The sequence below is a fragment of the Papio anubis genome, chromosome 7 (assembly GCF_008728515.1).
Source record: "Papio anubis isolate 15944 chromosome 7, Panubis1.0, whole genome shotgun sequence".
Classification (NCBI taxonomy): domain Eukaryota; kingdom Metazoa; phylum Chordata; class Mammalia; order Primates; family Cercopithecidae; genus Papio; species Papio anubis.
The window spans coordinates 131,365,947-131,393,395 of NC_044982.1; the positions used below are offsets into that span (position 1 = coordinate 131,365,947).

The 27,449-nt window shown below is 36.0% G+C and overlaps 1 protein-coding gene across 5 annotated transcripts in view; it reads left to right on the plus strand.

The window, feature by feature from the left end:
* The window catches only part of LOC116268515 (transcription factor 12), a 254,290-nt gene that overhangs the window by 5,800 nt on the left and 221,041 nt on the right, over positions 1–27,449 (plus strand). For 4 of the 5 annotated variants that reach the window (XM_031668626.1, XM_031668625.1, XM_031668629.1 and 1 more), the window contains exon 2: positions 21,525–21,598. In XM_031668626.1, the coding sequence (XP_031524486.1) occupies positions 21,527–21,598 (72 nt within the window). In that variant the 5' untranslated portion in view covers positions 21,525–21,526. Of the gene's footprint in view, positions 1–21,522; positions 21,599–27,449 lie in introns of those variants that run through there. The other variant, XM_031668627.1, reaches the window with a different exon arrangement.

Consider the following 27,449-nt stretch of genomic DNA (forward strand, 5'->3'; position numbering starts at 1 on the left):
TGTTATGTCTATGTTTTTCCCTTTGTATTCACATAAGCATAATTTGCAAAAAAGCCTTTGCCACAGTGGGAATTCGTTGTGGTGATGAAAGCTAAAGTGTTCTTTCATGCTAATTTTATAATGTGTGTATACTGCAGAAGTTAGACAAAGAAACTAAGTTAAACAAAGATCTAGAGCCACTGCCAAACCTAAAAAAACAATGGCACAAAGAAGAGAACAGAATGCAGGTCCAAAGCCAACAAAATCCAAATGTAAATTTGCTAGTTTGCAGGCATCACATGTAAATGGGCTTATTTTGGCAACTCTTGGAGTTAAAAATACAAAAGACATCACTTATACAAAAGCAAAAATAATTGAGGTTTTTTTTTTAATGAGAAAATGGTCTTTCAAAATTTATAGTAGCCAGTTAGTTTGTATGAAGAACGCTGCCTTTCACTTTTGTTAAAATCGATTTGTTTACTTAATCCCATTACTAATGTACTGTGGTTCTTCATTTTATGAAAGTCATTTTGGATGTCTTAACAAGAAGGCATGACCATTACATCAAAAGTTTACTGAACACGTTTTTTCTCTAAGCCTTGGATTGGGACCTGTAATTAGAATCCTTTCTTGGTATATTGGCAACATATTTTATATTAATATAATTGCCATTTTCAAGCTGTTGCCTGCATGCCCATTTAGTCAATTTAATTACAAAAGTATCTTTTACCTTATTTTATTTTTCAATTATTATTATTATTTTTTTTTGAGACGGAGTCTTGCTCTGTTGCCCAGGCTAGAGTACAGTGGCATGATTTCAGCTCACTGCAACCTCTTGTCTTATGTGGGAGGGAATAAAGTGAATCCTTAGCAAGTTTGGGTCTGGCTCATTTGTGGTTCATCAGATGGACATGGATGAAGGGAAACAAAAGTAGTAATGTTTCTTTGAAGATAAAGGATTGAAAACAGAGTGTTCTTATGGAAATAAAAAGATAATGGCTAAAGAAATGGGCATCACTTTTTGGTATATGCAAAAAAAAAAAAAAAAAAAAAAAAAAAACGTGATTTTCCTGCTGTAATGTATACAGACAAAGTCTTAATCTGTTGCCCAGGCTGAAGTTTGTGTCGTAGTCATCGCTTACTGTGACGTCAAACTCCCAGGCTGAATTGATCATCCTCTCTCTGCCTCCTGAGGAGCCAGTACTACAGGCATGCACCACTATACCTGGATTCCCAATCCAGGTCCCAATCCAAGGCTTAGGGAAAAAATGTGTTCAGTAAACTTTTGATGTATAATGGTCATGTCTTCTTCTTATGACATCCAAAATGACTTTCATAAATATGAAGAACCACAGTACATTAGTAATGGGATTAAGTAAACAAATTGATTTAAATAAGAGTGAAAGGCAGCATTTTTCATTCTCCACAAATTTTTTTTGTGGAGATGGGAATCTCACTATGTTGCCCAAGCTGGTTTCGAAGTCTTGGCTTCAAGTGACCCTCCCGCCTCTGCCTACCAAAGTGCTGGGATTACAGATGTGAGCCACTGTGCCCAGCCTTACATATAAATATTTTTTCTTATAAATTCTTAGGTCTACTTTTTTGTTTTTTATTGTGGTTAAAAAAACATGAGATCTGTCTTCTTAATAAATTCTTAAGTGTGCAGTATGGTATTGTTAACTGTGTGCACATTGTTTTACAGCAGATCTTTAGTACTTTTTCATCTTGCATGACTGAAACTCTGTCCCCATTGAGTAACAGTTCCCCACTCTACAGTAATGACCATTATACCTTCTGCTTCTGAGTTTCATTACTTTAGATACTTCATATAAGTGGAATTATGCAGTATTTGTCCTTTTGTGACTGGCTTATTTTATTAACATGTCATCCTGCAGGTTCATTCGTGTTATCACGAGTAATAGAATTTTTTTCTTTCAGGCTAATTAATATTTTATTGCATGTGTGTGCCACATTTTCTTTATTTTTCATCTAAAGACCCACTAAAACTACATTTTCTTTATTCACTAATCCATCAATAGACATTTAGGTTATTTCTACATTTTGGCTATTCATGTTGTAATAAACGGAATACAGATACCTTTTTGAGATCCTAATGTTAACTCTTTTAGATAAGTATCCAGAAGTGGAATTGCTGGATCATTATGATAGTTCTATTTTTAATTTTTTGAGGACCTGCCATACTCTTTTCCATAGCAACCGTATCATTTTATATTCCCCCCAGCAATGCTTTCAGTCTCTTCATGTCCTCACTATCACTTATGTTCTTATGTTTTGTGTGTGTGTGTGTTTTTATAATAGTCATTCTAATGGGTGTGAGGATATATATCTAATTGTGGTTTTGATTTGCATTTCCCTGATGATTAGATATGTTGAGCACATTTTTATATACCTATAAGAATATACAAAGAAGAAACCTGTATGTCTTCTTTGGAGAAATTGGGTATTCTTAATTGATTTAAAGTAATATTTAGATCAACAGAATGTTAGCAAAGTAAAAGATACTGAATTTCTAGAAGTCTTTCTGATTGTGTATGAATTCTGTGAAGTGTTAGGCTAGTAGTTTTGTATTTGTCCATTGATTGTTTTTGGTTTAAGTTATTTCTTCAAGAAAACTCATTTTTAACTTATAAACTTATTTCAGAAATTTTGGAAAATAGTAAAAGGAAGAAAAAAATTCAACTTTGCAAGTGAAATTATTTTTTTAGTTCCGTTCAGTTTTCCCCCTCATGCATTCTTTTTAAAGTTAACACGTTAAACTTTTTTCTTATATCTTACTTTTTTACCAAAAACTGTGATGGAAAGAAAGTTTTTATTTAAAAAAGCTTAACATATAAAAGAGAAAAAGTAGTACAATTTTTACATTCAGATTGGACACTTTCAAATTGGAAACAAGAAGAAACAGTTTTTGAATTAAATGGGAAAGTGAAAAAAAAAAGGATAAATAGGAGCTAATACTGTATTACTGAATTTATATACTCTTAGAAACATGAACAGAGTCAGAACACATAGTAAATTTATATGATAATATAAGCTCTACTGCTTGAGTTTTAAATTTTTCACTGTTTAAGAATTTACCAGCCGGGCATGGCAGCTCATACCTGTAATCGCAGCACTTTGGGAGGCCGAGACAGGCGGATCACTTGAGGTCAGGAGTTTTGAGATGAGACTAGCCAACATGATGAAACCTCATCTCTTAAAAAAAAATTTACCTGTGGATTCTTTAAGTGAAGTTACTTATATCATCATTTAATTACTAGTTTTTAAAATGAACTTTTTGTTCATTAGAGAAATTTACAGGGCATATATTCTACTCGTTGAATGAATCATCACTCTCAGAGTTCCAGATTTGTGACTAATTTGCCTTACCATTTTTTTTTTCTTTTCTAGCTATTCTAATTTTTTTTTTTTCAGCCTTGCTTTTATCCATTTTTCTGGTCAAAATTTTATGGATCTTTTCTTTGAAGTAGAGCCTTTCATGCTGACTTTAGTTATGTGATTTTTCAGGTAGTTTTTTTTTTTTTTTAATAAGACTGTGTTTAGGATGACATCTGCTTAGTAATAATTCATTATTTTCAAATGTTCATGGATTTGTTATGTTTTCCATACAAATACATGTTTTGAGGTTAGTGGACTTAAAGTGGAATGGGCTATTTTGGGAGAAAACATCTGTTTTATTGAGTTTAACTTTCTTGATCATTTGTGATACTGATGAACCTACCATACAAAAAGCAATGAAGATAAACTTGGTGGGGGAGTGAATGAGAAAGCATCCAGAATCATAGTAGATTTTCACTGAATGCTTATTGAGTAGAAAATGTTCAGCAGTGGAAAGCAGATATAATTAGATCATTGTAGAAAACAGTAACATATTTTCTGTCATGTGTTAATCTTTTAAAACAACTCAGTGAAACAGTGCAGGGAGACCATTTTGTGATGGTAAGTGATTATAGACACTTAGAAATGACCACGTGTAAAATGTGTTCCAGACACATTATATGCTGAACCACTTAAGTAGGCAAACCCTATGTTATCTCCTTTTCACAAAAGGAAACTGGGGCAAAAAAGGGTGTGGCATTCAAGACAAACAACTTGAACTATGTCTAGATTAATACCTCAAATTCTTTTTTCCCCCATAAGATGAATACTGTTTCTTTTTCATTTTCTAGGTTTTTATTCTCATCAAGGTAGGAAAAGAGTTGATTTGTGGTAAAAATGAGTATCTTTGCAGCCTGATTGCCTTTAAAGAATAGTGGGATCAGGATTGTGTCAGTGTTACGCTCTGTGGTAATATCTTATGTATCACTTGCTATAATAAGTCGTTCATGTTGAGGTTTTTTTTTTTATTTGTGTTTTTGTTTTTGTGTTTTGAGATAGGATCTCCCTCTGTAACCCAGGCTGCAGTGCAATGGCATAATCATGGCTCACTGCAGCTTCTACCTCCTGGGCTCAAGCGATCCTCCCACCTCAGCCTCCCAAGCATGTAGGACTACAGGCACATGCCATCATGCCTGGATAATTTTTGTATTTTTTGTAGAGACAGGGTTTCGCTGTGTTTCCCAGTCTGGTCTCAAACTCCTGGACCCAGGCGATGTGTCCTCCTTGCCCTCCCAAAGTGCTGGGATTACAGACCTGAGCCACTGTGCCTAGCCATGTGGAGAAGTTTTATGTACAGAGGCTGTTTGCTCCAGCAGGCTGTCAGTACTCCAGTCAGAGAGGAACTGATACTGGAAGAGGCAGTACCACAAATGGGAAGTCCAACTCAGACCCAGCAACTTCATAAAGCAGCAGATGCCTGCCTTCCATGATTTTCTTCACTGAAAAATTGTCAAATGAGTTCTCTAACAATAGGAGTGAAAAGCCTTTCCTTACAGTTTCAGATCGTTTACATTTATTGAGCATTTAACTGTATGACAGACACTGTATTTAAATGCCTTACCAACGTCATCTCATTTAATTCTCAGCCTCACTCTGAGTTACATACTGTTATCAACCCACATTTAACAGAGGAAGAAGCAGACTTAGATAGGGTCATCACATAGCTAGCAAATATCAAAACTTGGCATCATACCTGGGTCTAGCTAATTCTAAAGCATGTTTTCTTGAGTTTGTCACCTTACATAGTTATTACAGAGTTCACTATATTCTGCTTTCTTGGCTGACTTGAAGAGAAACTCAGAAACTAGTTTGAGAAATTGGTTATGGAAGGACATCAATTAGATTCGTTTTTTCTGACCTTTTTTTTTTTTTTTTTGAGATGGAGTCTCGCTCTGTCACCCAGGCTGGAGTGCAGTGGCACGATCTCAGCTCACTGCAACCTCCGCCTCCCAGGTTCAAGCCATTTTCCTGGCTCAACTTTCCGAGTAGCTGGAACTACAGGCTGACACCACCACATCCAGTTAATTTTTGTATGTTTTTTTCATTTTTATTTTTATTTTTTAGCAGAGATGGGTTTCACCATGTTGGCCAGGCTGTTCTCGAACTCCTGATCTCAAGTGATCCACCTGCCTTGGCCTCCCCAAGTACTGGGATTACAGGCGTGAGCCACCATGCCTGGCTGACATTCTTAAATTAACTATTGGAATGCATATATTAAATGTTCTTAATCTCTCAAGTTTCCTTCACACTATCGATAAATATCTTCCTTTAACTAAAGGTACACCAAGGTTCAGTATTTCCCTTCTTGCCTCCTGAGGCAGCTCTGAACAATATATAAACTTCTCATATTTTACCCATTTTTTCCCCAATCTTGTTAATGTTGTAACTGAGGAAATTAAGAAGCTCAGTCTGGTTTCTTGCTCATAGGCAGAGATGAAACTAAACTATGCCTTTCATCTTTACAAGTTCTTTGGTTTGAAAATTTTAAAGTGGGGATCATGTCTAATTCAGCTAAAGGACACAGCAAATTTAGAATAAATTTGTACTTAAGGAAATATTGTCACCTATAAGTATTTTGCCAGCATTTTGCCATTGACATTGCTTTTTCTAAAGGGTTTTACATACTTGATAGGTATTCTGTATAATACTTAGAACATTTAAAATGATGCTTGGTAGTACAAACAAGTTACTTTATCATAGCTGTTTATAGAATAAATGGTGAGATTTTAGCCCTTCACTTGTATTTTAAGGTTACCAAAGGGAAGTGTGTTCTATAAATAGTTCTGTTAAGTTACTGTCTTCTGTTGCTATCTTGATTACCATCTTACTTTCAGAAAGACTGAACAAGATAAGTGATTTTGTATACCTAAAACTACTCAACAATAATAATTTGAGTAGTTTAATAAGGATTCTTAATATAAGAAATTGTAATGGGGTTAGATGAGCAAAAATTGGTTGACTTATGGAGATCTCTGCCTTGAACAGTAACTATCTTACAATATTACAAAAATGTCAGAAAAGAATTCTTGATTTTTCACCTTTCTCTATTTGGATTGTGAGAGAAAATAAATATTTCTGGAAATTTTATAAAGAAAATATTAGCCTCAACTGAAAAAACCTTTTTCCCTCTTGAATATCAAGTGTAAATATATAATATCTCAAAACATATCCCCATTGTTGTGTGTCACTTAATAGCGATATGTTTTGAGAAATGCCTTGTTAGGTGATTTCATTCTATTGCTAACGTCATAAAGGGTACAGTGCCTACATAAACTTAGATGGTATAGCTTACTACACGCCTAGGTTGTATAGTATAGCCTTTTGTTCTTAGACTACAAACTTGTACCATATGACTGTACTGAATACAGTGGGCAGTTGTAACACAATGATGATTATTTGTGTATCTAAACATAGAAAAGGTACAATAAAAATATAGTATTACTTACTCCTCCAGCTGCTGGAAGTGTTGGTGAATGACTCAACCACAATTGCTCTTCAAGAGTTACCCTCTGCTAAAGAGAGCCATCTTGACCATGGTCACATCCACTTTCTGGAGGCCGCCTGTGTCCACTTTCTGGGGGCCGTGGGATGGAGGGAGAGGTATAAAGGTCTTGGCCCACTTGCAGCAATTTGGGACAGTTCTCAAATGTCATCCTAGCTCCAGAATTTCCCATGTGATCAGCTGAGGCATTTGTTGCTGTGTAGTTCAATTCAGCTTCTCCCTTTACCCCTTTGCCCTACCTTCAACTCATAGGTTGAACATGAGAGCGTTTTTCAGTGAATCTATTTTGCAGATACTTCCATCTGCTTCCCAGGAACCTACCCAGCAGCACTCCAGAAAGATCTCTCATGTCTCCTTCCAGTCAACCCTTACCCACTCCAAACAACCATTGTTTTGATTTCTGTCACCATAGATTAGTTTCGTTACTTCTGGAATTGCACATTAATGGAATGAGATACTGTGTCCTCTTCTGTGTCTGGCTGCTTTTGCTCACAAGATTTATCCACCTTGTTGTGTGTGTTAGCAGTTTGTTCTTTCTGTTGCTGAATGGTAGTATTTCATTGTATCAATAATAGACATTAGGGCTCTTTCAAGTTTTTGGCTATTACAAATAAGTCTGCTATAAACACTTTTGTGTAATTCTGTTTGTGGATATATATATTTTTTTATTTACCATGAACTGGAATTTCTAGGTCAGAGTTTAGAATTATTTTAATACTCTGAAAAATTGCCAGTTTTCAAAAGACTGATTTTACCATGACAGTTCTAGTTGCTCTGCATTCTCTCTAATTCTTTGTGCTAATTGATATATTTAGTTTTGTAACATTACTATTTGTTTTCTTTTGTGCCATTAATTATTTTGTGTCTTTGTTTTGCCCTTTTTGACTTATTAATCAAATTTTTTAAATTCAGTTTTAATTCCTCAATGTGGCTTTTTAGCTGGACCTCCTTCGGTTATTTTTAGGGGTTCCTCTAGGAATTACAGTATAATCACAGTTTACTCAGAGCTTTTAGTTTACTATATCAGTGTAAAATTAAGGATCTTGAAAAGTATTATTCTGTATACCTCTTCTTATTCTTTGTCATAAAAATGTTACAAGGTTTTCAAAACAACTTTATAGTTTCTGCTTTGAACAATCACGTGCATTTTAAAGAAAATAGAGGAGAAATCATCTTTATCGTACTCACATATTTGCCATCTGTATGCTTTCTTTTTTCTTGTGGTTGTGAATTTTATCTGGTATTATTTTCCTTCAGCCTAAAAACTCTACTTAGCATGTCTTGTAGTTTGGGTTTCTAGTCAGTGATTTCTGAGGTGACATTCCTTTTCCCTCTTCATGCTTAAAGGGTGTCATTCCTTTATTGTTTCTGATAAGTCTTCGTATCATTTTCCCCTTATGTAATTTATCTTCTCTGGTGAATTGAAGATTTCTTTCTTTGCAGTTGCACTTTAGCATTTTGACTATTGGTGCATTGGTGAGGTTTGCTTTGTAGTTCTCTCCGACTTAGAGACTGCTGAGTTCCTTGGATCTACAAGTTGTTTTCACTGATTTGGGGAAATTTTTGCCAGTTTTTTTGTCTTACATACTTTTGATACTCTCATTACATGCATTTAGACCATTTAATGTTATCTGACAGGTAGCTGAAACTATTAATTTTTTCAGTATTTTTTGTGCTTTAATATTGAATAATTTTATATTGATGTGTGTTCAGTTTTACTTACCATTTCTTCTGCTGCTCCAGTTCATTGTTAAGCTTATCCAATGAAATTTTCATTTCAGATATTATACTTGTCAATGCTAGAATTTTATTTTTTTAAAAGATTTTCTCTCTTAAGAGCCTCCATTTGTTCATTCATTTTGACTATCTTTTTCTTAACGTGTTCGAATATTTATAATAACTGCTTTAAAATCCCTTTATTATTCCAACATCTTTGTCATCTTGGGATATGTTGACTAATGGTCACATTTTTATTTCACCACACATCTAGTAATTTTTAATTTCATATTGGAAAATATAAATGATACATTGTAGAAGTTTTGGCTTTTGTTAATTTTTGCAGTTTTGTTTTTGCTCTGGTAAGTAGTTACGTTATTGGTTAATTATCTTGAGGCATGGTGTTTTGCTTTGTTAAGGCAGGTCTGTAGAAAGCCCAGATTATTTACCAAGCCTTTCTAATTAGTCTCTGCTGTGGTAGCCAGCATCTGAAATCTGTGATCAGTTATTTTAGTGTTCCAGCTGTTGCTTTTAGTTGGGATTCTTGTATTCTTCCTCACGTTTATGTTGAGAGGTCATAAAGATTGAAGGGGAAATTAAATGTAAATTTTTGGACCTTTCTCAGCTGTGGCTTTCTGCTCCCTTGTGTTTCCTTCCATAATTTCCAGTCACATTGGCATTCTCAAAATCTGTTTTCTGGATTCTGCCTTTTCTTCCTCCTCTGCTTTTTTTTTTTTTTTTTTTTTTTTAAAGTAGAGATGAGGTCTTTCTATGTTGCCCAGGCTGGTCTCGAACTCCTAGACTTGAAGTGATCCTCCTGCCTCTGCTTCCCAAAGTGTTGGGATTACAGGCATGAGCCACCACGCCCAGCCTGTTTTCTGACTTCTTAAGCAAAGAAGACACTGGCTTTCTGCTTGTCTAGCCACCACATGCCGTATTGACTGGGGAGTGCTTTCATTTAACCATATAGATTTGGATCTTACCCAGAGAGTCTGGTTTTTTTCTTTGCTTTATAGTTTCAGGTCTTATGTTCAAGTCTGTAATCCATTTTCAGTTGAATTTTTCATATGATGTGAGATCAGCATCCAATTTCATTCTTTTGCATGTAGACGTCCAGTTTTCCCATTGCCATTTTTAGAGACTATCCTTTGCCTATTATGTATTCCTGGCATCCTTGTCAAAGTGCAGTTGACCATACATGCATGGATTTCTGAGTTCTCTATTACGTTCCATTGGTCTGTGATTCTGTTTTTAATGACATGACTTTATGTCTGGACCATACTGTTTTAATTACTAGAGCTTTGTAATAATATTTTGAAATCAGGAAGGTTTAGACATTATGAGAGTTCAGAATTTAGAAATCTACATGGCAATAATTTTTGCTTACATATGTACACTCATACATATAACAAATTTGTATGAATTTTTTAGTCCATTTCATGAGAACAGTGTGCTGTATCAGGGCTTTCAGCTGAGTGCATTCTTGGTGTGATTACCTTTGTTCTGTGCCTTGGTCATTACTTGTATCTTTTATGAAGGCTGCCTTGCAATGTCATGCCCTTCACCAGGGAGACTGGGAGAGTGAACGTAAGTGGATAAGAAGCTATAGCTAGGCCAGGTGTGTGGCATTCCCAGCACTTCGGGAGACTGAGGCAGGTGAATCACCTGAAGTCAGGAGTTCAAGACAGCGTGGCGAACATGATGAAACCCCTTCTCTACTAAAAATATATAAATTACCTGGGCCTAGTGGTGGGTGCCTGTAATCCCAGCTACTTGGGAGGCTGAGGCAAGAGATTCACTTGAACCTGGGAGGCAGAGGTTGCAGTGAGCCGAGATCATGCCATTGCACTCCAGCCTGGGTGACAGAGTGAGACTCCATCTCAAAAAAAACGAAAAACAAAAAACAAAAAAACTATGGCTGCTACTAGAAAACTTGTCCTTATATTAAGTAGCAGTGTCATGTTGTTTATAAAAAACTTCTTTAGTGAGCTTTTCTGTGTATTCAGCATTGAAGGTGATACAGAGTAAGACCTGAATGTGGCCTTTGCTGTTAATTTGAGACATGTTAGATAGTGCTCATGTAAACAGTATAACTTCATCCATTAATGGACATTTAGGTTGTTTCCACATTTTGGCTATTGTGAATAATGCTGCAGTTGACATGGGAATACAGATATCTCTTTTAGATGCTGATTGTAATTGTTTTGGATAACTAGTAGTGGGATTGCTGGGTCATTATGATAGTTCTGTTTTTTAATTTTTAAAGGAACCTCATACCATTTTTTTAATAGCAGCTATACCATTTTATATTCTCACCAACAACGTACAAGGGCTGTAGTTTCTCTGTATCCTCATCAACACTTGTTTTCTTGTGTATGTGTGTTTTTAATAATTGCCATTCTAACAGGTGTGAGATTATATCTTACCGTGATTTTGATTTATATTTTCTTGATATTTATGATGCCAAGCAGCTTTTGATATACATTTGTATGCCTTCTTTGGAGAAATGTCTATTCACATGTGTTGTCTATTTTTAAATTGGCTTATTTGGATTTTTCTGCTGTTGAATTGTAGGGGTTTCTTATGTATGTTGAACGTTAACCCCTTATCAGAGTTATGGTTTGCAAATATTCTCTCCCATTCTGTAGATTGCCTTTTCACTCTGTTGTTTCCTTTGTTATGCAGAAGCTTTTTAGTTTAATGTAGTCCCACTTGTCTGTTTTTGCTTTTTTGGCTGTTTTTATTTTGTCACATCCAAGACATTCACAAGACCAGTGTGGTGAAGGTGAGGTGGTTAACAGGATCAGGCACCGCAGAACAGAGGTAAATATAACCTGTAGCCCATCGCCTTTTTTTTTTTTTTTGTAAATAAAGTTTATTTGAACACAGCAACTCCCATTTGTTTGCAGAATGCCTGTGGCTGCTTTTTTGCTAGAGTTGTGGAGTTGAGTAGTTGGTATGGAAGGGATCGGCCCCCAGTTGCGTAAAGTATTTATCATCTGGCCCTTTATTGCAAAAGTTTGCTGACCTGTGCTATAGAGATCAAAGAAATGAAGAATAAGAGTAAGAGTTATATTTTATGACTAGGATGGCTTTGATGACCTGAAAGAGTTCAGTTTTATCCTGTAAACAAATGTTTGCTGAGAGCCTGCTGTGTGCCTGGCATTTGGTTTTGCTGGTATGATCCAGAAGATGATAGATAGCAAGAGATTAATTAATGAGTGAGTAAATGGTAAGGAGTGAAGGTGATGAATATAAATTTTTCTTTCTGAGTATGGAAAGAATTGGGTGGTAGTTTGGTACTATGAGGGAAATTTTTAAATATAGGGAAAATATGAAAGGAAAATTTTTAGAGTTCCTCTCAGAGAGGCAGAGTGTGTTGTCATTATAGGAATTAATGGTCTAAGACTTGAACCAGGGAGTGCATGGGCCTCATTACAGCAAATGAATAGAATTGTTTGTGGAATTAAGTTAATAATAGTAATTGCTCACACAGCTGTTTTTACATAGCAAATTGTGTTAGGTAATCAGCAAAAATCCACCAAAATGTGCTTGATAGTTATGCAGAAACTGCTTTATTGGTACTGACTTATGATCCTAATGAGTACCATAAAAACAAAAAACAAAAAGCCTTTGCACTTTCACGTTGGTTTGTGTTGTATATTTTTTGTTTAATGGGTAAGTGCATTTGTAGTGTTTTCATCTTCCTTTTCTAATCACCAAACCCAATTTTAATTGTCTTGTTCAAGAAGGGCAGCAACATGAACCTTATGAGCTCACAGAGCAATGAGGTGTGTTCCCACTGAGAAAAGGAGTATCTATTTCATCACTTCCCTGTCTTCTTTCCCAGACAGAAGTGGAACGTTTTATTGTATGGTTGGATTTAGGTCTACTAATTTGTTTGTTTTCTGTGTGTTCAAACTGTATTTTGTTTTACTGTATCTCCATTCTTTTGGGGTGGGATTTTCTTAGAACTCCTTTTATTAGCTGGCTTTTTTGCAATGCCTCTGTTCCCCCCCCCCCCCCCCCCCCCCCCCCCCCCCCCACCGTAGCTTCTCTAGGGATGTTAACATACATCATTAACTTCTCAAAGGCTATGTAGAGTTAATATTGTGCCACTTCACGTAAAAGGCAGAACTCTTTTGACTTTATACGTCTGTTTACTGCCTTCCTTTGTGGTATAGTTATCATATGTATTACATCTAAATTCATTGTAACTCTTAGGAGAGAAAATAATTTTTTGTCTCCTAAGCTCTATGTGTTCTAAAACATTAAAGGAAAAATTAGTCTTTTTATTTATTATATATGATACTATTCCCTAGGATGCAGGTTTTCCTCTGATAACGTTATCTTTCAACCTGGGCCAGGTGCGGTGGATCACGCCTGTAATCCCAGCACTTTGGGAGGTCGAAGCAGGCGAATCAGGCCGAGGTCAGGAGTTCAAGACCAGCCTGGTGAACATGGTGAAACCCTATCTTTACTGAAAACACAAAAATGAGCTGGGCGCAGTGGTGCGCACCTATAATCCCAGCTACTTGGGAGACTGAGGCAGGAGAATCGCTTGAACCTGGGAGGCGGAGGTTGCAGTAGGCTTAGATCACGGCATTGCACTCTGGCCTGGGCAACGAGCAAAACTCTGTCTCAAAAAAAAAAAAAAAAAAAAAAAATTATCCTTCAGCCTGAAGAACTTCTTTTAATATTTCTTATACCAGAGTTATGCTGGTAATGAGTTCTTAATTTTCTGTTATTTGAACAGGTCTTTATTTCAACTCCATTCTTGAAGGATATTTTTGCTGAGTATAGAATTCTGGTTAATAATCATTCTCCCACATCCCACAGCCCCAAGCACTTTAAAGATATTTTTTTCACATCTGCCAGCATTCATAGTTTCTGAAGACAAGTTCTTAGTTATTTGAAATGTTGTTACTTTCAATTTAGTATGTCACTTTATGGCCATTTTCAAACTTTTCTCTTTATTTTTGGGTTGTCAGCAGCTTGGCTATGTTGTGTCTGTGTATGGTTTTCTTATTTATACTCTGTGGGGTTCACTGTATACAGTCTTTAATCAGTAAATTTGTGTCTCTCACTGCATTTGTGAATTTTTTGGCCTTATTTCTTCAATCACTTTTTTCTACCATATTTTCTTTATTCTCTCATTATACTTATGTTAGTCTTTTAAATATCTTTCCTTAGGTCTGTGAGGCGCTGTTCATTTTCTTTTAATCCTTTTTCTCTTTTTATTAATTGGATAATTTCTGATGATCTGTCATCAGGTTCACTTACTATTACTCTGTTGTCTCTGTTCACTCTTAAAACCATCCAGGAAATTTCTTTCTAAATTTCAGATATTTAATTTTAGGGGTGTGTGTGTGTGTGTGTGTGTGTGTGTGTGTTTTGAGACAGAGTTTCTCTCTTGTTGCCCAGGCTAGAGTGCAGTGGTGCGATCTCAGCTCACTGTAACCTCTGCCTCCCAGGTTCAAGCGATTTTCCTGCCTCAGCCTCCCGAGTAGCTGGGATTACAGGCGCCCGCCGCCATTCCCAGCTACTTTTTTGTATTTTTAGTAGAGATGGGGTATCAGCATGTTGGTCAGTCTGGTCTCGAACTCCTGACCTCGGGTGATCCACCTGCCTCAGCCTCGCATAGTGCTGGGATTACAGGCTTGAGCACTGCACCCAGCCAATTTTAGTTATTTTTAGTTAATTTATTTATTTATGAGAGAGAATCTCGTTCTGTCACCAAAGCTGGAGTGCAGTGATGCAATCTCAGTTCACTGCGCCCACTGCCTCCCGGGCTCCAATCAATCCTCCAGTGTCAGCCTCCCGCGTAGCTGGGAATACTGGAGCACACTGCCGTGCCTGGCTAATTTTAATTTTTTGTAGAGAGTTTCGCCATGTTGCTCAGGCTGGTCTCAAACTTCTGGACTCAAGCAGTCCACCTGCCTTGGCCTCCCAAAGTGCTGGGATTACAGGAATGAGACACCACACCTGGCTTAATTTTAGTTTTTTTAAATGTTTTTTCTTTGTGATATTTTCACTTTTTTTTTTTTTCCATTAAAAGCATGTATGTTTTACTTCATTGAGCATAGTTACAGCATCTGCCTTAATGTCCTTGTCTGAAAATTTTACTTTGGGTCATCTTGCTGTTAGCCTCTGTTGATTATCTTTTCCCTTGAGATTGGGTTACATATTACTGTCAAAGAATTTTGGATATTATGTATGTTATTTGTGGAAAAATTGGCTTATTTCATGTTCTTCCAAAGAGTTTTGATGTATTTGTTTTAGTGAGCCATTTGCTTTTGGTTAGACTCATAGCAAAAATTATCTCTTGCCTGAAGTTGGTAGATGCTCAAATCTCAATTCGGTTCTTTTAGTCTCAGCTACAAACTGCCTTATGCCTGCCCTGTGAATGGTGTTCCAGTACTCAGCCAAATATTTGGGCAGAGATAAATAAAAAATTTGAGACCTCTCTTTTCTGGCTTTCTCCCTTTTCGGATTCTATCCTCACTTTCTGGTGACTGTGGTCGTCCTGTCTCTGTCCTCTTTTCCTTCAGGCCAAAAAGACAGTGGGGTTTCTGTTGGAATTTTAGTTACTATAGGTTATGGCTGCTTGCCTGCAGGACAAAGGTTTCAGAATGGAAAACTCACCTGTGCTGGTCCCTGAACGCTGATAAAAAGAGAAACTCACCCATTCTGGTCTCTTCTTCCAAGTTTATATTTTCATCCAAAATCAGCCTGTTTTTGTTCACTCCCCAGAGCCTTTATGTAGTTGATAGCAAGCTAGCTAGATATTTTCTTTCCACCAGCCCTAGGATTTATAGTAACTATTGTAAGAGAAAGAATAGTAGGAGATGAGTTCAGAGAGGCAGGAGGCAGAACCTGTAAAACATTGTAGACCATTGCGTTTATTAATAATTCTGAATGAGTTGGGAAGCCATTGGTAGGTTTTGAGCACAAGATGAACATGATTTGGTTTGTTTTTAAAAGGTTGCTTTAGTAGGAGAGGCAAGAAGAAGAAAAAACGTTTAGGAAACTATTATAGTAATGCAGGTCAGAGATGATTTGATTGTGTTAAAAATCGCATCAAGGTTTTGTTTTTTGTTTTTCGTTTTTTAAAACTGTTGGTAGTGCTTCTGTGGAAGAAAACACTGGCATTGGTCTTCAGGTACAGGGCTTTGGTATTTAGATTGGGAGAATACTTGCTTCTCTGGTATGTAGGGAGGACCCTTCCTTCTTTCTAGAAACTTGACAGCTAGTTTAGGGGAGTTTTAAAGGTAGCTCAAGAGGCTTTGTCAGGGTTGGAATGTCTGTTCAGACAGAACAAATCTTTTAAGATACAGTGACCACCAGATCACTCTATAGTTCCCATTAGACAATTCCCAAGTCGACCCCTGGGAACGTATTACTTTCAATTCCTGGCCATCAGGCAGTCTCTGTTTTTCTTAAAGAGACAGACTTGGCATTTCCTTTTGGCCCTGTACTCTTACTTCTTTGATTAAATCGGTCACTGGATTTTCCTTTTGTATCTTTACAGGGCATTTGTATCAGGGTGATATGGCTAGTAACAATAATATAGCAAAATCTGTGTTTGAAAGTCATTTTCAAAATTAGCCATTTTTTTTTTTAATGAAATTAGCCATGTGTTCATTACCTTATTGTACTGTACTGTGGCATTAAAGACTTTAATGGAACATCTGTACTTGTAAATCTTTGGTCTCAACAATGCCAAACAAAAATTCTGATTGGATTATTAAGGATGACCAGAAAGGGCGATTCCTTCTAATCTTTCTACCGGACTTACTTTCTTACATATGTGTTTTTTGGTTTTTAGACTGTTTTATTTGACAATTCACTGCACAGAACCTAAATTTTTTACAAGTAAAAAAAATCTCTATAATGTTTTATACTTTAGATGAGGTAGCATGTTTTAACTTCTATTAAATTCCCTTGCAATTTTAATATTTTCCTAGCTTTTCCTTTTTTATTAATGTGTAGCAAAATAACAAAGCACTTGTCATTATATTCTAATTGATCCTATTTCACAATGTATTTCTGGGAAAATGCATTTGTAGATTTATTTCATGAGCATCTAAAATGTGAAAAATACAATAAAAAATCTTGGTGTTGGTTTTTTAGGTATATATTAATTTACAATTGATTGCAGCCTTTGAGTCTTATCTAAAGGAATATCCTTACTCTACAAATAGAATTGAATAGAGACACTATTAAAGATAGACACATTCATAGCTTTGGTTATGTGATATAGCTATCTCCAGTCAGAATTCTTTCATCAAATCATTTGCTGGATCCCCCTACAGCAGATGGCAATCCTGCAAAGTATATTATGTTTCCCTTATTTATGACAGTGCTGAGATTTGATATTTTTAGAGTACATTTTACTTTCTTGAATAAAAATTTGATTTCAGTGCTACTAAAAGCACAGTGCACATGTGCATCAGAGGATGGGGGGAGAAAAAGAGAGAAATGTGTATGTGATTTTCCCTGTGCCCTTGCTCCCAACTATATGTGTGTCTCTTTCCCACAGGGAAGGCTCTCATTTATGATACCCTACCAGTATGGCCAGATTGAATTGCTTTTCTTACTGCTTTTGCTGCAGGGATATCCTGACCATTTCTCTCATTCTTGTATGCTGTCTCCCTGTTTCATCCTTTCATTCTTTCTTGGCTCATCAGACTCACCACTACTAACTGAAAATATTTTCCCATTTCCTGTCTTATTTCTCACTTTACCCTAGTCTTAGTTCAGGGTGTCGGAGTCTTTAGTGATAGGTCTGGTAGTGGCAAGTGGGAAGAGAAGGAACTGGTGTTCATGTCAGCAGCTTTGCTCCTGATTCCTCCCTTTTACTTTCAGGCTGCTTTACTTACTAAAACTCCACAGTGTTAATAATAATTTGTTCACAGGGCCTATATGTGGTGGGTGGTGGGGGAGAGGATGGAGGGAAACACAATAGGTGCTTTGGGCATAGAAAAGCATCTCCTCCCACCAAAAAAAAAAAAATCCAGTTTCCAGTTTTTGGTAGTAGATCAAAACCTAGAGATGCCTGTAGGACTCTGGTGGCTTGATGAAAGGGAAGAAATAGGAGAGAAGCTGTGGGATAGTTTTTTATTGACACTAGAAAGAAAATACTCTTGGTCAAATACTAAGATGGGAGTAGAGCATAAGAAGGTAGTCTAAATCTGTGTTCTTCCTAGAAAGGGGAGTAATGGCAAATGTTGGACTTGGCCAAGAAGTTTACCTGTTCCTCTAAGAGTCTTATTCTCTGAAACCTTAAAAACTTGAATTTCACCTTTTTATTCCTTCTTTAAGGTCTCAGCCTTTTAGGGAACTGCCTGTATATATAGTAATTTATGATTGCTCTTAGTTACTTTTCTTGTTAAGTGTTTTCACAAAAGAAGGTGGCAGATTGCTTTTGTTAAGTTCACAAACTATTGTTTTTAGATATGAGGTCTAGAATTTAATGTTCCTTACTGGAAAATACCAAGTTAAAACAGCATGCTTTTAAAAATGGAGCACATAGAATCAGAATATATTGCATTTTGCTTAATTGGTTCCATTCAGAAAAGCAGGTACTAAGAGATTATTTACATAAAAGATTAACAGGGAAAAGGATAATTGAAGTCTTTCTGTTATTGATCACCCCTTTTAATGATGTTGAATAGAAATGGAAAAAATTTATTAGAAAGTCAAATAAGACTCAAAAGTGTTTCTATCATTAATTATTGCTGAACTTTCTCTTACATCTACCATTTTAGTATATGAGTCAAGGAACTAACTTCTCTGAAATTGTTGAATTGGCATGCATATACTAGAAATGGGAATGATGAAAATAATATGGGAATGATAATTCAGAAATACCTTAAAAGGAAAAATGTTACCCCTCATCACTGTATTGCAACTATTTTCTTGTCAATAAGTATTTTTTTCAGATTTTGGTCAATTTGTATAATATCTGTGTTGTTTATCTTCTGTGTGTAATTTCCTTTTTCTGCTTACCTTGGTCTTATGGCTGAAGCTTTGGAAAGTTTATTATTCCTGTCATATTTCTGTGTTTGTACAGCCATTGTCTTTAGCAGAAAGGAGTCATTGATGCTAAAAGATGACTCTTGCCTTTGTCAGTGCCAGCCACGACCTTTTACTAAGAGTCTGGATATGTTAACAATAAAACTACAGAGCTTGAGTTTAAAACCTAGCCAGATTCTTGTTATTCTATAGCATTCTTTGAGCCCCTTGTCATGTCCAATATCAGTGGTATATACTACTCTTTAGCTGGTGATTCCATCACCTAATTAATTACCATTTTATTTCATTAATCTTTGCTTTTTCTTTGTTTTATAGAAGTCACTTGATGAAAATTGAATATATAGTTTCACATAATTTTGTGTGTGTCTTAAATTTTGCTTGAGATGTTCTCTGTAACTGGCACCCATTTTTCCTCCCTCTCTATATTTTTACAAATGTATTTAAAATACATGCAAAACTGGGCATGGTGGTTCACACCTGTGATCCCAGCACTTTAGGAGGCCAAGGCAGGAGGATTGCTGGAGGCCAGGAGTTCAAGACCAACCTAGGCAACATAGTGTAAGACTCTGTCTCTACAAAATAAAAAATAATAATAATAATTAGCTGAGCATTGTGGCATGTTCCTATAGTCCTAGCACTAGGGAACCTGAGGCGGGAGGATCACTTGAGCCCAGGATTTTGTGGTTGCAGTGAGCTATCATCATGCCACTGCAATGCAGCCTGGATGACAGAACAAGAACCCTGCCTCTAAATGAGATAAAAATTAAAATACACATAAGCCTCATATTTATTAATCATTTGATATAAGAAAATATAAAGTCATAAAAAGACTAAGTTATGGTTTGATTATTTTCATTAGGACAACATTCATCAAAATCACTTTCCATTATATGTTCAATAAAAGTGATTTTTTAAAATACAACTTTTCATAAAATTTTTTGCAGTTCCATTTATTAGTGGATTTTGTAGGTTTATGGTCGCCTTTTTCTTGGATTGACTCTTAGAGGAATACTTGCTGCTATTCTACAGTGTTGGTTGCAAAGAAAATGCTTGGAAGATTGCTCAGTGGTATCTAATGATACTGGAGAGATGGTAACAGTGTTTTTTGTTGTTGTTGTTTTTGTTTTTGTTTTTGTTTTTTGAGATGGAATCTTGCTCTGTTGCCCAGGCTGGAGTGCAATGGTGCGATCTCGGCTCACTGCAACCTCCGCCTCCCAGGTTCAAGTGATTCTCCTGCCTCAGCCTCTCAAGTAGCTGGGACTATAGTCGCCCGCCACCACGCCTGGCTAATTTTTTGTATTTTTAGTAGAGACGAAGTTTCACCGTGTTAGCCAGGATGGTCTCGATCTCCTGACCTCGTGATCCGCCTGCCTCAGCTTCCCAAAGTGTTGGGATTACAGGCGGAAGCCACTGCTCCCAGCCAGTAACAGTGTTTTTTACACCACATTCCCCAGACTCGTAGAATATCTCTCAAATTTGGAACTTTAATACGAGCTCCACAGGAATGAACAAAACACTGTTCACATAATCTCTGTGTTTTCAAAGCCTCTGGTTCACTTGAAATTGTGCCTGCAATGTTGTCTATACTAGATACTCATCTTTTGTATTAACTCTTTTAAAAAAGTTATTAAAATATGCATTAATCATTTGATACAAGAAGTACAGATTCATAAAAATAATAGGGTCCTAATAACTAAGTTAGTAATTAGTACATTCTACTTTGGAAGCTGACCCATCTCCCTTCCCTGCTTTTTGTTACCCATCCTTTCAATTTGGTAATTCTGTCACTATAAAAGAGCCATGGTAATCATTGCAAATTAGTGGAGAATGTGTGGCATTTAATTTATTACATACCACATTCTCACCTAAATTACAGGGAAATTACAGAGGGACTTCCAGGAATATCTTGAAAGAAAGATAATTTCTAAACTTAGCAGAATGTTATCGTTGTAATATCCAGGCTGTTCTCATGAAAGAATGAAAGAAAGAAGTCAACTATTTCTGTGTTGATGAATTTCATCATAGAATGAAACTCAGAAGGGGTTAGAGAAGTGTACTCTGCTAGCAGTCAAAGATGAAAAAGACTGGAGTCTTCAAAACAGAAGAGGTAGAAATGACTGAATTGAGAGATATCCAAGTCTTCCAGCTTTTTCTGGGGACTGATTGGGAGGTGAAAATAATGGAACCCAAGTATCCGAAGATGCATTAAGGGTGCACAATGAATTGTTTTGTTGGTTATGGCAACTCATTATTTCTCACTGTGAATTTTCTTTTGCCACCTTCATAAGAGTGGAACTGTTTATTTGAAATCAAATTGTGTGTTATTTTAGAAGAGATGGAACTGTTACCACAAAAGTGTCATTTTGATTTTATATAACTAATGTTGATTTGATATGGTTGATATAGTTAGATTCAGTTTGATGTCATCAGTTAAGAATATCTGATCAGTGATCAGAAAGAAACCAACTTTATTAAATCATATGATTGTCTTGCTTCATTTTCTAGGGCTTAACTATGAGGAATGAATTATTCATGTTTTCATGTAGGCAATACTAAACCAGACAAAGTTTGGGAGTTCATCTACTTCTAGAAGTAGCAGTGCAGGGCATGGGGCGAGATGGAGAGACTATGACCCATCCTAAAGTCTGCAAAGAAATATTTTAATTCTGAATTTCTATAATTTACATAGGGTATTGCTTGAGGATTGATGGAACAATGATGAAGATACTTTGAAGTAACTTATATTTTACAGGTTTCTGAGGCAAGGATTGGTACTTAGCTGTTCCATGAAAACGCAAATACCACTTGCTGAATTGTACTCTGCTGTCCCATACCAAAAAAAATCCACAAAAGTATGTTTTCAGATATATCTTTTATTCTCTTCTCTTTTTAGGTATGGATGAAAGAGGAGGTACAACATCTTGGGGAACAAGTGGTCAACCAAGTCCTTCCTATGATTCATCTAGAGTAAGTTTGCTGATCAACCCTTGATTAAAACTGTAATTTGGCAGACTAAGTAATTTCTTTCATATATTCTCTGTTTCTTATGAGAAATGAAAATTAATTTCTTTTCATGGAAATATAGAATACCCAGTACCTTTTTGGTACATTTAGTTCTTTTTATAAGCTGTCAAACTTTGGAGATTTATTTTATTTCCTACAGTTAAATATTCTTGGTGTTATTTGTACACCTGAACTGTCTACAGTACTCTGTACTAAAGAGCTTGGAATGCCTAAGTGCTCTCCATATGTATTTAGCCATTTTTCTATATGTTTGGTTTATTTGCTTTGCGAGATGGCAGTGGCTTTCAACGTACCAGCTTCCAGCCTCTCTCCCTCATCCTTGCTTCAACAGTCATCAGCCCTTTGCATCAGGAACTCAGTAGCCCTGCCTTTTGGAAGCATATCAAAACAGACATTACGGATGACATTTCTTGGTTAACAATTAAGAGGAAATAGGACAAAGCCATCTTTCTACACACTAAGGTCACAAGGTTAGAGCCCTTTCCAACAAAAAACAAAAAGAAAAAACCCCAAAACTTTATAAAATGAGACCAGGAAATGGAAAATTAGATCAAAGAATTGGAATAAAATTAAGCACTCTGCTCCCAGACTTTCTCTGGTAAACTGACGGGGTTAAGAGAGACTTTTCCAGGCTGGGCACAGTGGTTCATGCCTGTAATCCCAGCACTTTGGGAGGTTGAGGCAGGTGGATCACTTGAAGTCAGAAGTTCGAGACCAGCCTAGCCAACATGGTGAAACCCTGTCTGTGCTAAAAGTACAAAAATTAGCCAAGGCGTGGGGGTGGGCACCTGTAGTCCCAGCTACTTGGGAGGCTGAGGCAGGAGAATCACTGAACCTGGGAGGCAGAGTTGCAGTGAGCCAAGATCATGCCCCTGGACTCAAGCCTGGGCCACAGAGTGAGACTCCATCTCAAAAAAAAAAAAAGAAAAGAAAAGAAAAGAGAAAGAGAGAGAGAGACTTCCAAAAGGCCATACTTTAAGTGAATGAATTTCTCATTTCTCTCAGAATTAACCAAGAGAAGAAAGAGACAAGCTTAAGATTTATGGGTAGTTAACCCTAGAAGCAAATTGCGTTAATGGGAGGAAAACTGAGTAAGTGATTGAAATGCATAGTCTCAGTATGGATTACACAAGTTTGCTTTGAAAAATGCTGAGTTAAAATACCTTTTAAAATACGGGGTTTTACTGTTGTATTTGGCTGTAGCCTATGTATAACTTATCTTAAATCCTTTGGAAAGAACTGGGATAGTCATATGGAATCCAAAAAGATGCATAAAGAGGCTGTTAAAGGTGGGTTTTTGTGTTTCACTTTTGGGAATCAGAGGCTGAGAAAGCTACATTGTAGTGTAAAGAGCCGTATGCTGAGTATGTCAGGACTTGAATTTTACTATCAACTGTGTTGTGAATCAGCCATTTAATCTTGGACACATTATTTTTGTCTTAGCCATTTAATCTTGGACGCATTGTTTTTGTCTTGAGGCTACTTAAACTGGTTGATGTCCAAATTTCCTTCCACTCTTAAACGTTTCTGATTCTTTGAGTATTATTATGAACATGTGAGATAGGATCCAGTTTAGATTTTGAAGGTAGGAGTTTAGTGGGAAACCCACAATACTACTAATTAATATTGGATTTTTTTTTCAGAGGCTTGAGTTACTTTGTAATAACATGTTATTTCTTAGAATGTATTAAATGGTGGCTGGGTGCCTTATATTTATCTCTCTTTCAGGCTTTCTTCACTGTTCCCCACTCCCCCACTGCCCCCCTTGAGTGCTGCATAGGATTTTAGGAGAAAAAAACATACTAATGTATCCAAACACTTATGTAATTTATGATCTTCAAATTAAGTTTACCTTCAGACATGAAATCCAAAGCAAATCTTTCTTTTCTTTTTGCTATTTATAGGTTAAACTGAAATGCTGTATTTTACTTAGTTTATTTTTAGTATGTATTATGTACAGTGAAAAGTTAAATTGATTATGTAGTAAGCTAGTTTTCATAGAACCGTAGAACCGCATATGTATTTCTGACTGTCTATTGAGAGATCAGATAGAGTGAAGATTTAATGCTACCCTTCTTTATTTTTGTTGCCATTGAAATCCACTCTTTCACTAATTTTTCTCCTTCTATCCTAGTCATCGTCTAAATCTAAAAGGTTTGGTGAGATAGTTAAGAGATTTTTGGTATCATTTTCAAACAGAAATCTGGATCCAATTTCCAGCTGTTATTCCCTTTAACTCTTCTTGCCAAGGAGAACTTTATGGTTGTCTTTGAAGCCTCCCTCAGTACTACTTTATAGGGAAATTATCAGCTTTTGGGGTTTCATCTTTTAATACCATTCACCATCTTGACCATTTTTTTTCATAATCATAAGCGTAAATGGGTATAATTGTGTTAATAAGAATCTCAACTAAAGTACTTCATTCTCCTATTTTAGTATATTGAATTTCTTAAATTCTTATTTAAGTACATTGAGGTTCTTAAATTCAAAAATAAATATTAATGTTGGCTAAAGACTAGTTTTGACTTGTTAAAAATTTGTCAACTAAAACAGTGAAATTGCAGATACTTCAGTAGAAATCACGTAAATGAAATTTATTTAGACTTTATCATATTATGTAAATATTACATTTCTGTCAGCAAATTGCATTATTTAAAAATAATTTGATTTTCAGTAACATCACTAAATGGAAATTTTTTATTATACTTTTTATGACATTTAAAAATGCTTAGTAGGCCAAAAAAAGGGTATTAGATACTGCAAATTTAGTAATTTGTTGGAGATACAATATACATGCTTTAAACTTACATGAATTGAACTGTCTGAGCTGCCATTCTATCCCTCTCCCATTCCCATGCTAAACTATAAGGGAGAAACAATACTTTCTTTACAATAATATGAAACCGTATTTGGCAAATGAACCCTATTAATATTGTATAATTATATGTTACTGTATGGGAGTAGCTACACAAAGTCATGTTGATTGAACTTATTCTTTATTTAATAGCTTTTCAAGGGAAATGTTTGCTATGTACGCTAGTTGCCTTAGAGGGTCCTGACTTTAATTGTAAGATATCGTGCTACTATAGTAGCCTTGGTGCGTAAATGAGCTCCACCTGAGTCACGTAGTTAAGTGGTCACAAACTTCTCATCTCCGTGTTAGGCTTATACTCATTCTTTCAGAATTAGGAAAAGTCACTCTAGCACAGCTGCAGTCTGTGTCTGCCCCTGCTTTTACCAAATCCACCTGAAAAGTAGCCTTGCAGTGTAGAGGTGGTTAAGTTTCTGGTTATCAGAAGTGCCTACAGCAGTCCATTCAGTGAAGAGATTTCACTAGGTTGACATAAAAATAGACATTGTGCCTAAGAGTGGTTATAGAAGAAATGGTAGGCATGGTCAGCATTCTTAGGCAATGTGGATTTCACATTTCCTAAGCATGTCTCAGCATGTTTGAGACACCCAGAGGGAAGGAACACAACATTTGTGGTTTGTAAGCTGCAGACCTCTCGACTTTTGTTAGAGTCCTGGTTTCTGCAGTCTTCACCTGCTGCCCACCTGTACAGAGAGCATAGACACACACATGAACATATAGATAGAATCATGTTGTGAATAGCACTTCCAGTTTTAGAAATTTGTGAATGTGGTGATAAAGGTAAAGCACCTGAGACTGAAAGGAGTGATTAAAATCTCAGGTAGTTTAGACATGGGCAAGAGATTTAGTTAATGAGTTTGTTCCCTCTCTCCCTTGTTTTTTATTCTTTATTGCATAGAAATGTTGGTGTACTAGGCATAAAGACCAGAGAATATTGTGGTTGTTCTTGTTCACTAAAGTGTTAATGACTTATTCTAGTTTCAGATTTTTTTTTTTTTTTTTTTTGTCTTCGGAAGGCTGCGCTTAAGAGCACAGACTGTGAAATCATACTGCTTGGGTATAAATCATAACTCTGCCACTTACTACCTGTGAGATTCTGGACAAGTTATTTAAATCTAGTGTACTTCAGTTTATTCATCTGTGAAATGGGGATAATGATATCTGTTTCATGAGGTTGTTGAGGATTAAATAAGGCAATATATGGAAATTGCATAGATCAATGTCTGATATGTGATGAGTGCTATATAAGTGTTAGCCTTAAACCCATGTATCTCAGAATTCACTAGATCTGTATTTAACAATTACATGAATTTAAACACATGGATACATTTGCAAATATGCTGTATTCTAAGTGTCATATGTGAGAATTATTTGCCAACTCAGTCATGCTTAATTTAACTACTTTTATTTCTTTTAAATGTATGAAGGACATAAATAAAATCAATTTCCCTTCTTCTTCAACTGTTCATTTCTTTCTTGGGAAAGCAACAGTCTCTTCCTGCCAAACTTGGATATAAAAGTTACCAGTCTTTCTAGTATAACACCTTATACGTAATGGGTGCTCTATACATGTTTGCTGAATATAATCAAATCGGGCAACAATCATTAGATTTACTAGATTAATTAAGCTGGGAGGTTGAGGAAGGAAAGAATCAACGTTGATTTAAGATGAAGCTTGAAGTAGGTGGTGGTGGTATTAATGGTAATAAGTGATTTGGAAACGTACTGTGTGACCATGGGAAAGTTACTTCTATGTGTCTTAGTTTTCTGGTCTCTAAAATTATGATAATTTTACACGTATTTTGTAGGGTTTTGGTGAAGATGAAATGTAATAATAGGTGTGAAGTATTTCATTTATTGATATAATAAGTGAAAACTGCTATTACTATTATTTATAATAATTTGAAGTACATTTTCATAGTTATATTTCTTGATGTACAAATTCTGTTTCTAGAATGTCTAGTTATTTGAGTTTGTGGTAATGTCAAGAGGCCAGGTCATCTTGGTTTCTCTGCCTTTTTAACTGTGTTAGCCAACCTATGCCAAGCTCTGGAGTATTAAAGTACCATTGAGTTTTGCATCCTGGGGTAGGAGTGGGAGAGAGAGAAGTATATTGATGCTCTTTTCTAAGATATAGAGTTGGTCAGTCCTTAATTTAAAAGGTAGAATTGACTTCATTGATAGGAAACTGCTGATAGGAATTAGATTTATAGGAATCATCAGTGATCAAGAGTTGGCATTTTAATCATGAACATTTTTCAGCCTATATATAATCTTATAGTAGTTATTTTTTTAAAAAAGAAGCTACATTAAATTGAGTAGAGCTTGGGTGCTTTTTAAAAAAATAAATTGCTAAATATCCACCATGGTTTTCTCTTCTATCTGTATTATGGCTTGCAGAATGAAAGTCATTTATCTTTTTGCTCTTTCTTCCGTCTGTGTTTTACAGTATCATAGAATTTTCAAAACTGAAAGATGCATTGGTTATATATATTCTGTCTCTTTATTTCATACATGAGGAAACTGAAACGACAAGTTTGAGATTTGACCAAGTGTAGATTTGTGCTGTATGTAGAGATTTGGCTAGGCCGTGTGACTAGTTAATGACAGCCTCTGGCATGACAGAACTCAGATATTCTGAATCTTATGCTAGTGCTTTTTAACCCCTTTACTTTAGTACTTCCCAACTCAAAGAACTATACATTTTCTGCCATATCCTGAAGGAATGGGACAAGAGAGAAGAGAAAGGTGAAAAGAGAAGAGGGTCTGCAGCTGATAAAAGAGAACATGGGACATAATATGATAGAACAGTTTACCTAGCAAGTATAGTGTATTGTGGGGTAGAATGGCATAGAATTTAAGAGCTTGAGCATTAAAATCAAGCTGTTTTGGGTTCTATTTCTGGCACTTCTACCTCCTCAC